Source organism: Eurytemora carolleeae, unplaced genomic scaffold (genome assembly GCF_000591075.1).
Source record: "Eurytemora carolleeae unplaced genomic scaffold, Eaff_2.0 scaffold558, whole genome shotgun sequence".
Taxonomy (NCBI): Eukaryota; Metazoa; Arthropoda; class Copepoda; order Calanoida; family Temoridae; genus Eurytemora; species Eurytemora carolleeae.
Window position 1 is genome coordinate 51,070 of NW_019396494.1, and position 13,232 is coordinate 64,301.

General features: G+C 34.0%; 2 protein-coding genes across 3 annotated transcripts; both read right to left on the bottom strand.

The window, feature by feature from the left end:
• Positions 1-24: 24 nt before the first annotated feature.
• Positions 25-5,569, bottom strand: LOC111704330 (flavin reductase (NADPH)). 2 transcript variants are annotated; one of them, XM_023476553.1, is made up of 8 exons: positions 5,465-5,569; positions 4,837-4,906; positions 4,432-4,530; positions 2,904-2,983; positions 2,311-2,389; positions 1,660-1,752; positions 1,272-1,330; positions 25-1,118 (listed from the first exon to the last, which is right to left on the bottom strand). In XM_023476553.1, the coding sequence occupies exons 1-8, from the start codon at positions 5,557-5,559 to the stop codon at positions 1,055-1,057; spliced, it is 639 nt and encodes a 212-aa protein (XP_023332321.1). In that variant the 5' UTR covers positions 5,560-5,569; the 3' UTR covers positions 25-1,054. The 2 variants fall into 2 exon arrangements, with proteins under 2 accessions (XP_023332321.1, XP_023332322.1); XM_023476554.1 differs by lacking the exon at positions 4,432-4,530.
• Positions 5,559-13,198, bottom strand: LOC111704328 (cyclin-dependent kinase 10). The gene is made up of 13 exons (XM_023476550.1): positions 13,092-13,198; positions 12,569-12,628; positions 12,000-12,051; positions 11,716-11,796; positions 10,935-10,969; positions 10,780-10,831; positions 9,597-9,714; positions 8,601-8,678; positions 8,210-8,271; positions 7,768-7,930; positions 6,460-6,558; positions 6,032-6,184; positions 5,559-5,852 (listed from the first exon to the last, which is right to left on the bottom strand). The coding sequence occupies exons 1-13, from the start codon at positions 13,138-13,140 to the stop codon at positions 5,688-5,690; spliced, it is 1,167 nt and encodes a 388-aa protein (XP_023332318.1). The 5' UTR covers positions 13,141-13,198; the 3' UTR covers positions 5,559-5,687.
• Between the last annotated feature and the right edge of the window lie 34 nt (positions 13,199-13,232).

Below are 13,232 nucleotides of genomic sequence, written 5' to 3' on the forward strand. Positions count from 1 at the left end.
GCAATATCACATCTTTGAGTCAACTTTTCTGAAATATAATCATAAAATTTTAAAAATTTGTTTTTAATAAATGTTGAAAAATATGAAACAATAACAGATACATTTTGCAGTGCGTGAATAGGTACACATAGAAGTTTCAGTTTTTCCATCACAGTTGTTTTGGTGTCATGAATAAAGTTTTGTAAAAACATGTAAATTTATATTGGAAGCGTCTATAAAAATCATTAGGATAAAAATGCTTTGGTGATAATCGTATATAGAGTATTTTCTTTGAGCATTAATCTTTCATTAAAAATATGTAAAAAATATTTGTTGAAAATATAGACTACAGTAATTATATTAAATATCATTTGATAACATGTCAGCAGTAATAAAATGTAACATTTTATTTTATTTTTGATTAATTGAATACAATCATGCATTTATACGAGGGATGTTCAATAAGTTAAAGGGTGTTTCTGGATGTCTTAACACTTAAATTTTTTTAAAGTTCACATGTTTATAACCGGTTCTATTTTCTGACCAGCGAATGAAGATCAGTTTTATGTCTTTGCCATTTTTCAAATCTTGGTTTACAATTACATCTTTATATTTAGCACCATAGCAGTTGTCAATCTCATCAAAAGTCATTAAATAAGAAGTCTTACGAATTTGGTCTGAAAAATTTACAATTGTGTAGACTGTTTGTGGATTTTTCCTGCTCACACATTTCCTGTGGCAACGGATCTGAACAACCTCCAGGAAAGAGCGGATAACAAAGAAATTTTTTTTTATGAATAAAGTCCATTAGGAGTAGACAAACGGGATGGAACAGTGAGCTTAAAAAAAATCAGAGCTGAGACATCTAGAAGTAATTAAAAAAGTTCGCAAAACTTATTGAACATACCTCGTAATCATAATCATATATAATAATAACATTTTGATTAAAGAAACCCGTCACCAATGATATAAAAATATTTATGAATTAACGACTTGAATAATAAATCCAGATAAGAGTCTTGTTAAAAATCCAAGAAACCCTGGATGTATAAAATAGCTCTATGAATCCTGACAGTTAGTATCCAATAGCAACCTGCTTCTTAATAAACTCCTGAGTACTAGCAGTGTTCAACATGAATCTAAATACATAATTCTTTCAAATTGAAAATGGGTAAATGTGAAAATGGGTTCTACAAAATAATGATAATTGTGATCACTTTAATAATAATACTAAAATAATAAGAATAACAAAATGATGAGATTAATGATAATATCAGAATAATGATACTAACCTAGCAACATCAGCTCTTGTAATCCTTGAAGATCCTTTCACGTGGGGTCCCTCAATGTGCTAAAAGAATTATTTTAGTTAAAACAATTATCGAGAGACAACATTTGGGGACAATTACTAATATACAGGATTTGTTTTGAGGGAGAAGGGGAAATGTCTTCGTTACCACCCCCCCCCCCATTCCCTCCCCTTTAGTGGAATATTTCTCATATCTCAAAAAGGGGAGAGAACATTTTTAAAAAAGAAAATTATTGAACGTACTGAATGCTGTCCCTTCATTAATCGAACGAACAAAGTAACATTAAGGAATATAATGGGTAACCTTGATTTCAGTGTTTGTGAGCCGACCGTTATCAAGACCTCCAGGTCAACCTCAGTAAAATTGTTACCTTGATTTCAGTGTCCGTGAGCTGACCGTTAGTAAGACCTCCTGGCCTAACGACGGTATAGTCAATGTCTGCACACTCAGTTTCTAACCAGAGCTGAAAAAGGTCAAGACAATTAACGTCTTGGTACCATTTATATCAATACTAGCGTAATATTTAAAATTTAAAATTTATACAACAACTTGCAGAAAACCGTAGCCTGTGTTAAAAGAGTTAATATAAGGGATAGCCACATCTTCTATGTAAAACCTTATGTTACATCTCTCAAGTGTTACTGGTTGGCTGGCTAGGCTAAAGGTGGCATACACACAAGCTATTCTAGGCCCCCTTTCTGGCAACAATTTCAGCTTTTCACTGATGCTTTTCTCATCGAACTCAGCATCAAAAAGACAAGTATTGCGGTTTTTTTGTTTAATTGGTGCATTTGGTGCAACAAAAAATGTGTGCCTGATCGGTTCAGCCGTTTCGACATTTTTTAGATACCGTCCAACAGACAGTCACCAAACAGACAAACTCATGTAGATATCATTAAAAATGCATTTCATTTGTACATTTACATTTCTGCTTCACATTTCAGATATTCCCAAGTTCACCAAATATTAATAGAAAAAAGTATTAAAACTCATGAAAATGATTTTAATAAATAACTAATACCTCAGTTTCCCGCATGTTATCCAGTACAGTCCTAATCATTGGAAGAAGAAACCAGCGAATCAAGAAGATAGCCTCACCTCTGTAAAATAGATTTAGATACAGATTTTTAAAACGAAATTAGTGTAAACCCAGGGCCCACTTATTCCAACTTACTTTAGGTGAAGGGGAAATTTATAAATCAATATGTTTTTCGTGCAATTTAAAAAATGTTAACATATTTTCTAAAATGACCCTTCAATTGTGCACTCGTGCAGTGTCATGTACTTAACAAAATTAAATTTGATGAAGAATGACAAAGAATTCCTTATTCTAAGACTGGAATTTGAGTCCCAGTACACTTGAGGTTCACCATACATTAACCGTCTAACTGTTCTCAATTTCCAGTCAGAAAATAAGGAAATATCTGTCATCCATTATCTGACGGGGGTCAGGTAAACGGTACCGTTGTGCCACTCTATAAATGGAAGGTCACTTAAAAATTTGAAATAGTGTTTCTTTTAAAATAAACAATTCTCTTAAAGTTAGGCCCCTCTCACCCCCTCACAATTAGCTACAGAGCCCATTTTAACCTCCCCCCCCCCCCTTAAACATACCTGGATTCTGGATCCGTATACCAAGAGTGGCAAAGAACAAGACGTTTCAATCCATTCTTCTTCATGGCAGCAACAATGCTCTAGAAAGAAAAAACAGTTCAACTTGATAGGAAAATATTAATCCGACCCAGAGGTATATTTTTTCTAAAGATCAAAAGAGCTTTTTTACCCCCTTTCATTTTTCGCGAAAACTCCCTTTAAAATGGACCCGAGCTTGAATCAGACAGTACTTGTTCTCACAGTAAAATTGCAGACAGACAGTATCTGAGTACATGTTCTCTCTGTAAAATTAAATCCTGTCCACTGTACAGGTACCTCTCAATGGTTACTTTTTAACACCAAATTTGTTTTAAAACAGACGCAGACTGTACTGAGAGCAGACATTAGGGCTGGGCAAATTTTTTGAAATCGTTCCGTTCCATTCAATAACGAGGGCCTGTAGTTCGTTCCATTCACGTACTGTTCTGTTCTGTTCTTTGTGTTCTAAGTCAAGAACAGTTTCATCCCATTCCATTCCGTTCTTTACGTACTTAGTCAAGAATAGTTCCATCATAAGTGTTAATAAAATATTTATGTAGTTTTCCTCGTCAGACACTCCCTCTTAATACTCATGTGGTGTATGCTTCATGGGGTAAAAAAAATAGAGATGGAAATGTATCTTTAAAAATATTTATATTTTCATAGGAGATTTACTACATCAAAAATGATATCAAATCTATATTTACACTGAAGGCAGTATTGATTAAAGCTTTTTTAATGAAACTTTTTTAGTTAAGGGCAAAGGTGAGATTTTAAAGTATTTTTTTAATATAATGTAATTAATCTTGAATTGGAATACATGCATGATTTCAAGGGACATGTTCGATGTACGTTTGAAACCTTAATTTTTACATTTTTTCTGAAAAATATCAGTTTTCAAGATGGGAAACATACATTTTTAATGCAATAATTGATCAAACAAAGCTTTAAAGGGTATTGTTGTGAATCAGAATTGAAATTATGTCTGCTGTCACTTTAAACCGCTCAATAGATTCTATATTAATTTAAACTTTGAAGAAATGAAAAAAAGAAAATTTACAAAATGATATAAAAAAGATAATGAAAATCTTTAAAAGTACTGCCTCCAAAATCAAGAATTAGAGGTTTTCTTCAACAAATCTCCAGATGTAACATTAAATGAACCCCCCCCCCCTTTCCAGTGGGGCAGTGCACCCAGGGCCATCCCCTCGTACGCCCCTGAAGGTTCCCGATTTAAAATGCGTTACTGACTTAGAGCGCTTCCTCATAATAAGAAAGCTTTCCTGATTTTAACGTTCTTTTCAAGCAGTTAGTTCCACGTTCATTCTTTTAATAATTGTTTCAATATTTGATAATTCCGTTCTTTCTCCTGAAATAACAATGGTTCCCCAGGAACGACGACCAGCCCTAGCAGACATGGGTAAGTGGTTGGAGCTTAACTCATTGCCTGCAGGACATGATTCTTTGACTGTAGGTTGATTGTTAATAATAATATCCCCCCTTATCCTACCTTAGTAGCGTTAATATATCCAGTAACTGCAGGTTTCTCAGGTTTGAAGCCTAGACAGGAGAACACAGTATCCTGGTCAGCCAGAGCTCCCTCTATACTCTACCACAAAATAAACTCAGAAATGTCACAGATTTGAGAAAGGAAATAATTTTAGTTTTAACTTTTGAGATTAATAATGATCTTTAATGGAAAAAAACAACAAGTGAAATTTTCCATTTTTTCCAATATCAACAAAAATCATCTCCACAATTAATCCAAATTTTTTAATATACTATTTTTAACAAATGTATTAAGTTTGAAGGAAAATGTGAGAACATTTTTAAACATTAATGTGACCAAAAAGAAACATTAAGATTAAAAATTATGAGGATAAATAATACAGTTTATTAATTAATTTATACTGACCTCTGTGTTGAATACATCGCCAGTAACTACTTTCAGGTTTTCATGGGTCATCTTGATTTTAGCTGGGGTCCTAGAGTAGATAAAATCGTTTTAATCATATTTGTTTATTAAAAAGGTTGTCGACGCCTATTCAAGTGACCCTTCATGTTGAAAAATGTTGAAAGACAATCGTTGTGATTTAGGCCCCAATAGAAATTATTTCTAGAAATAATGTGTTTGTTCAACTTTTGTTTAAAGCTGAAAGAGTAGTAGAGCTAGTTGAATTAAATTCTCAAGCAACCCCCCCCCCCTCCCCGGCCCCCTTACTTTCTCCCAATTTGACTGAACAGAAAGAGAACCAAAAAATGAAGCTAAAAAGTTTAAAAGGAGAGAGGAAGAAGAAAGAAAAAAATATGATATCCAACCGAACCAAAAAATGAGAAGAAAAATTTGGTTTGAGTTTTCTTTCCCATAACTAGCAAAAACAAGGGAAAAGAATTCAGTTTTTCATGAATTTTCTATTCCTGTAGTTGCATATTTCTGAACCAACTTACTGAAGTATCAAGAAGTTAAACACACCGAACTCGTTTTAACTAGTTCTTATTTATTCAAAAACTTCCGTTTCAAATCTGACAAAATCTTTAGTTACCTGACAATAGCTGTAACATGATGGTTGGCCGCCAGGGCCTGCTCTAATAGCTGCAGGCCAGTCCCCCCAGTAGCACCAAATACAGCAATGCGCATTTTTCTGTAAATTCAGGCTTAATGAGGACTAGCATCCTCGCAACAATACTTAATATTTTTTTAATCGTTTAGCGTACTGCGTACTGTGTACTTTAAGTACATAAGAGATCATGGGTTTAGGCAACTGCCTATTTCATATTAATATTTCCAAAGTTCATTGTGTACATTGTACTGTGAGAATCAGCTGGTCCTTGTGGCCGGCCAGCCGGAGCAGGTCCTCGGCCAGGTTCAGGTTTATTCCGGTGATGGGGGAAGGTTGGCATCAGTCGGGGATCACAAGGTATTGGAGGCTCCTAGATATAAAAGAACTTCAATATTCGAATCGGTTTTTTTTCCAAATATCACCCCCCCCCCCCCGTCTAACTTTGAATTAATAATTTGTTCTCAAAATATTTTGACTGGGTTAAAAAAATATTATGCTTTAAAGGCACGTCGACAGTCCCTGTCCCTTTAAATACTTATTTCCATGTACCAGAAAATATGATGATTGAAGGCATTCATTAGCAGTTGCTCGCTTGGTAGGATCAAACATGAACAGGAAGTTAAGTAGACGGAGTCCAGCAGGGGTCAACCAGGGGAACTTTTGTTTTATATTGTTGTAGGGCTGGGTCTTCAACCGGAATTCCTAAATGTTTTATCATATTTTTTTCTTCATATTTTCATTAATTCCACAGCATTAACAATTACAAACAAGAGTTTGAATCCGCTAACGTTTTCTCCCTTGCAAAGATTTGTAAGAATTGGGGAAAACTAACGATTTTTAGGATTATAAAAAAAATGAATGGAAGAAAGAATGAAAAAACTTGCCTTCTGATGCAAATTTTAAATTTTTCCCCCAATTCAACAAAAATCCCCCCCCCCCCCCCCCCCCCCCCNCTTATGAAGCTTTGATATGCTTACCTGAACAGCGGGTAGGGATGAGAACTCGGGCCAAATATGGTCATTAGGAGTACCCAGTAGATCAACGATCAGTTCCAGCTGATTAATTTCAGATTTCCCCTAGAATATGATCAGTTAAAGTTCCCAGTAGATTCAACGATCAGTTCCAGCTGATTAATTTCAGATTTCCCCTAGAATATGATCAGTAAGAGTTCCCAGTAGATCAACGATCAGTTCCAGCTGATCAATTTCAGATTTCCCCTAGAATATGATCAGTAAGAGTGCCAAGTAGATCAAGGATCAGTTCCAGCTGATTAATTTCAAATTTAACCTAGAATATGATCAGTAAAAGTTTCCAGTAGATCACCCTTCAGTTCCAGCTGATAAATTTTAGATTTCCCCTAGAATATGATCAGTAAGAGTGCCAAGTAGATCAAGGATCAGTTCCAGCTGATTAATTTCAGATTTAACCTAGAATATGATCAGTAAGAGTTTCCAATAGATCAACCTTCAATTCCAGCTGATTAATTTCAGTTTTCCCCTATAAATCATTTATTTTGTAATCTTAATTCTTAAATCTTTTTTTTGTATTTTTATTAATCTATTTATTTTGTGGAATGGGGAGTGAGTAAAAAAATTTATTTTTGTTTTTCATCTTTTAGAGTGTTCTTCCAAAAATATTTCTCAAAATTCTTTTTTTTCAGGCCAAAATGTGTTGCCTAAAATAATGGTCTAAAATTATTCAAAGTTGACATTAACTTGTTTTACTGAAAAAGGAACACAAGAGTAATAAATTTATAATTAACATTTGACTATAAATTAAATTTTTTAAAGGGGGTAGACCTAAAACTTTATTTTATTTTTATTTTTACAAAACCTTAATTTTTGAAGTTTGGGGATTTTTTCCCTGAAATACCCTGACAAAGAGACCTTTGCCAAAATGTTGCATTTAAATGAGAAAAATGGCAGGGAAATAAATTAGCTGCATCTACCTGACGTGGAGTCAATTGCAAATTTTGTAGACAAAATAAATGGCATAATTTATGCATTTTTATCTCATTTCGCGAATTTAGTGCGCGTGCGCATAATGGTCCCCCTTTAAATGCAAGTTTGATCCAAGAATGTGGAGTTTTACTAAAAATTTGAAAGTTTAAAGCTAAAAATCCCCAAAAATAGACAAAAACACGCATTTCCCACTGAAAGTCACAGTTTCAATACGCGCGAGAAAAATTTGAGTCCAATTTTCTGGCAGTACATAATACATATATATAACCTCAAACTTTAAAAATGCTATATGAATAAATATCCCAGACATTTTAAAATATCCACCTGAAGAAGAGGTTTATGAGCGAGTAGTTCTCCAAGAATACAGCCAGCACTCCACATATCAATAGCTGTTGTCTGGGTTTTAGCATTAAGAAGTAGTTCAGGGGCACGGTACCAAAGCGTCACTACACGGGGGGTCATCGGCTTCAGGGGCACTCCATAGTATCTAGCAGAATACATAAGTATAAAATTTGAATAAATTTCTATTCTACAAGATTTCAAAAATTATGTTGACATTTATTGCAATTGATACTTATGTTCACATTTGGCATTTGTTTCCTTTAACTAAGAGTTATGTTGATACTTTTTTTTGACTAAAAAACGGTGTTGAAATTTTTCAAGGGAAATAATGTCAATTTTTAACATTAACAAAAATGTTTGGGAAAAAAACTTTAATTACGAATAATGTTAACATTGACAATCCCTGTCTCCTTACATAGCTTACCTTGCTAGACCAAAATCTGCTATTTTGAGGCAGCCCTTGTCTGTCAGAAGAAGATTGGAAACCTGTATTATATATATTTTAACACTAACAAAATTACATTTTGCGAGGAGACATACATGACAGAGAAAAAGAAATTTCCATTTAATGTAAATTAAAATGGGGGAGGGTTGCATAATGCATATTTGCGAGGTCATAGCAGAATTGTCTGAAATGTTATTAGGTATATACACTTTATATAAGTAAACATTTTATACGTTTTAGGGGAAAGTATATGAGTTTTTAGGTTAAAATTCATACAAAATATAAACAAACAAATTGGAAATCTAGATTTAGCCGAAACATTTATAGATTTACAGTTTTCATTGTAAGAGTAATTAAATAATAATAATACCTTCAAGTCTCTATGAACAATAAATGAAGAGTGAAGATAACTTAATCCTTGGAATGCCTGCTTCATGATACATTTAACCTAAACATTTCAAAAATTAAACTAAAATATAAAAACATGGGTCCATAAAATTCCATTTTTAATCCCAAATGGGATCGAGGCTGAAAGTACATTTAGGGGCAGGAAAATACACTTTCTGTGTTATTGTACTAATCTGCATTTGGGGTGTTAAAAGAAGTAAATATCAGTAATCAATATTAGAGATAAGTTATAATATACAGAAAAATAAACACCCCCCTTGCAGAATACAATCTTCAGTATGGTATTTTTCTAGAACTTGACATCAATTGTTTACAATAACAACATGGTAAGTTTTTGCCCTAATATCAATCAATTAACATTTGGTTTCGATATGGGCGGAATTATATGGACCCCTGAAAAAAAATCACTCAAAATGATAAAAATAAAAAAATCATTTCATTATTCTAAGTTAATCAAATCAAATATGAACAGTTAAAACTCTTTAGTCTTTACATTAATAACATAATGCAGGGGTTCGTCCAGATATTTTGTGGCAGGTAGTGTAATACTTCAATTTATGGCAGAATATATTGGCTATGATACTCTTCGGTCCGTAGCCCAAAGGAGTTACGCGCATACTGCGTTGAATTACTAGACATACTTTTCTAGAAGAGGCACTCGGTCCCCTAGCCTGTCCTAGTCGCAGCACTCGGCCCAGAAAGTGTCCTAACCTAACCCTGAAATACATACTAATCTCTCTCTTTCTTGTAATTCAACGCGGCAAGCGCGCGTAACTCCTTCAGGCAACTACCTACTCTTTATAGCCGATTAGATTGACTAAAGACGATATTTAAGTTCGAACTTTTTGAATTAGATACTATTTCAAGGAGATTTTATTTGTTCAAGTGTTGCCAATTGTTCCATTTTCACCCAGATCAATCATAGATGAACCCCTGACATAATGTAAAAATTGGACACCTGTGATTCTGAGAATGGATTCTGCATATTATCTAGAAGAGAGGCAAGATCCTGTTCACAATATTCCATCACGAGAAAAATAGACTCAAGACTTCGTCCAACTGCGATCTCGCGAACTCTAAATCAGAATTGAAATTCCCTACATGCACAGATGGTACCATTGAGACCATTTTCTGATAAATAAGGGTTCAATTGTGATAACGTCCCCACTCTTATTTTATGACAATGCGCAAGTCAAGAAATTCTGATTTTTACTTATAAGGTTTCCGTTGTAAATCGGGCATTTTCATTTTTGCAAAGAGAGTCACTTGAAATTACGCTTTAAAGGGACAGTAAAGGGAAAATGAAAGGGGGTATAGGCTGAAAGCTAATCACTTTAGCTCTTGATCGCGACCCATGAAAGTTATATCTGATGTTCCTGTCTCGAGAAACTGATATAAAACTGTGTTAAAATTATACGAAAATTCATTTATGTAAAATTTGGAAAATCTGAAACTTAAATCACGAGACCAGAACTATCACCAATGGCAGAGCAGTAAACTGGTCACGTGTCTCCGCCTGTATCACGTGACCACTTTACTGCACTGCCATTGGTGGAATTTCTGGTCAAGTAATACGGACGTAAAATGAATTAATTCTATTGAAAATAGAAATAACTAATATAAAAGTAAACCTAATTTACAATTAGCTTTCTCTGGGATATCATCGTTTTCAGATTGGTTGCTTAATTGCTGAATATAATCTGTTTAAACCTACTACTTTTATACAAAATTGTATATATATTAATTTTCGTATATATTTGACACAGTTTTATATCAATTTCTCGAGACAGGAACATCAGATATGACTTTCATGGGTCGCGATCAAGAGCTAAAGTGATTAGCTTTCAGCCTATACCCCCTTTCATTTTTCCTTTACTGTCCCTTGTCCGTTAAAGATGAATATATTTTGTTGGCCAACTCACAACGACTTTAATAGATATAATTTTTCTCACAATATCAGTGTTTTAAAGATTTTTAGGTAAAAAGTATCAATAAAAGACGGAAAAACTTGTCAGTGGATGTACAATTTTATTATTATTATTATTTACAACCAAATCTTTAATTAAGTAATTCTACGAAGTATAAAAAATACCCATGGAAAATATTAAATGCTAATTCAAAGTTCGTGGATAATTACTCACCTCACTATATTTTCATGATCACAGTTTAATAATATGGATATTTCTCTGAGTCCTGCAAACCGCAACATTTTTTATAATTGTTTTAATGAATTTTATGAAACTATCAATTAAGATACTCTTTTCTTGATTTTTATTTACAAAAGAATGTTACGCCCCTGATACCGGGATACCATCTTTCTCCCTCTCCATTCTGTATCAAATAATTTTAAACTAACAAATTTTTAGAAATTGATTCAAATAAGTTTCGTTTGTTAGAAAATTAAACACGTTTACTTATGACGAGGGGGTTTTCTTTTAGCTTTTAGTTTTTCTAACAGGGGTGTATATTTTTTCTAACAGGGGTGTATATTTTTCTAACGTACACTGCACATAGCAACCNCATATGAGCTTTCATTGGATTTGGGGGTAAAAAATGAAGAAAAAAGGAAAAAGGGGGAAGAAAAGAGGAAGAGGGAAGGGAGGGAAAAGCAGATAAGGGGGAAGAGATCATTTGCATGTTCACAAAAAAATCTTAAAGGCACCTTGAAACTGACCTAAATTTAGGGCACCAAAACGCTCCATTATACTACTAAAATCCAAAATACTCGGCACGGGGGGATCTGCCCCAAAGCAACATTACCCCCCCCCCCTCCGCAGCAGCAAACTGCGGACTACGGATACCTGTAATATACACCGGTATTTTAGTCGTCGATTGGGGGCAGAACAGATATACACCCCTGTTTTCTAATATACACCCCTGTTTTCTGAAATAAAAAACACATTTCAAAAAGCTTCTAAAAATTACTTAGAAATTTCTTAGCTTTTAAAAGTTTTCATATTTAAAGTTAAAAAACCCCGATCATTGGTGTTAAAAAAAAAAATTCAACAAAAATAATCAAAAAGGCTGGGAGTGAAAATAATTTTTGTTATTTTCAAAATGAGGTAGTTTTAAATTTCCTGAGTTTCTTGAGAGCCACTATATATCCTGATTTAGTATCACGGGCTCTATAAACTATTCCATAAGTTCCTTCTCCTATCCTAAACAAACAAAACCGAAATATATTTTCACCGAATAACACATCAAGTTAAAGACTTAAGATGGGAAAGTTTTAACGTCCTCAAGCCTTACATAAAAATTGGCCCCTTTGGCATCAACCGCTATTTTTTTATTGGAAACAAGAAGACTTTGCAAATATATACATGAGAAGGGATTCTAAATGTATAAATAAAAGAAGAAAAACCTGTTTAGTTTCTCAAAATCCGTGACATATCTGCATCTTCCAAATAAATCTCCTATTCCAGCACATACCTGTTTAATTAAGAATAAAAAAGAAAGAAACACATAGTTTTAAGTTTCAAATTTTTTAAGGCCTTAAATTCTCTATCACGTTCCCCCCTTGCGTTCCAAAAAATTTCGTAAAAATGGTGTAGGTCCTTAATAAGTATATTCCTGGGTGAATTAAATCTTTGATATGAAAAAAAGAGGCTTAGAAAATGTTTGAGCCGATAGATAATTTCAGGGGGGGAGGATGGAAGAGTTTTAAAAAAAAGTTAATCATGAGAGACTCAATTGCCATTTAGTCAAAAGTTTCAGGAAACAAATTTCTAAGTAATCACTTATGCTTTATATTCCCTCTGGGACCAGAACAATAAAAAGCGTTGAACCGGGTGAATGTAGTTGAGCCACTTCTCTTCGACTTTCACCAGAGCACAAAAAAAGTGGCTTAACAACGTCTACGCAGTCCAACTACTGATCACTTGTCATTAAAGTAAAAGAACAAGCAAAGATCAAGTAAGATATGTTTGTTTCCTTCTGGAATCTGAAGAGGTTTTCCAGTTCGAAGATCTAACATCGCACTTTTTTTAACTTCTAGAAAATAAAAAGTATATTAGAGACATTAAACTAACTACCCCCACCCCCATATTCATTGAATTTCTCTAGGACTGGGCACCCTTCCCCTAGAAAACTAAAGTAAATTTTCCTAGAGATCGATATTAGGACCCCCCTCCAATAACACCTAACAATTTTAGATATAATTTTAAAACGTTTCAAACTGTAGGACATGTAGCCGCAGCACCCGGCCCCCTGGCCTGTCCTAGCCGTGACGCACGGTCCCCTAGCCTGTCCTAGCCGCGACGCAAGGTCCCTTATCCTGTCCTAGTCGCAGCGCTCGGCCCAGGATTGTCTTAACCTAACCTTTCATATTACAAAATAAATTAGTATATCGATCATGTACCAAATTGATAAAAGTGGGGGGAAGAAGATTAAAAAATCGCATTTTCAATTAATTTAGATTCATAACTCACTGTTATAGAAATATTGTCTGTAAAACCTGTTGAAGAAGTGTTTAAGTTTCCAGCAGATATAAAGCTGTCTCCCATCTTAGAATCTGAAAACTTCCATTTATGAAAGACGTGGAAATTGAAAGAAGAGGCCTAATTGCTCCTGAAATATTCTAAAATTTAAAATGAGA

Bases quoted from the DNA above. Each gene is read 5' to 3' on its own strand.
- LOC111704330 (XM_023476553.1), bottom strand. From the start codon at position 5,559: ATGCGCATTGCTGTATTTGGTGCTACTGGGGGGACTGGCCTGCAGCTA. The intron at 2,984-4,431 runs GTAGGATAAGGG...TTTTCTTTCTAG, and splicing joins GATATATTAACGCTACTAAG to AGCATTGTTGCTGCCATGAA. The intron at 1,119-1,271 runs GTTAGTATCATT...TTATGTATTTAG, and splicing joins ACAAGAGCTGATGTTGCTAG to ATTCATGTTGAACACTGCTA.
- LOC111704328 (XM_023476550.1), bottom strand. From the start codon at position 13,140: ATGGGAGACAGCTTTATATCTGCTGGAAACTTAAACACTTCTTCAACA. The intron at 12,629-13,091 runs GTTTTACAGACA...TTTATTTTCTAG, and splicing joins CTTAAACACTTCTTCAACAG to AAGTTAAAAAAAGTGCGATG. The intron at 9,715-10,779 runs GTGAGTAATTAT...ATTCTGATTTAG, and splicing joins GATCATGAAAATATAGTGAG to AGTTCGCGAGATCGCAGTTG.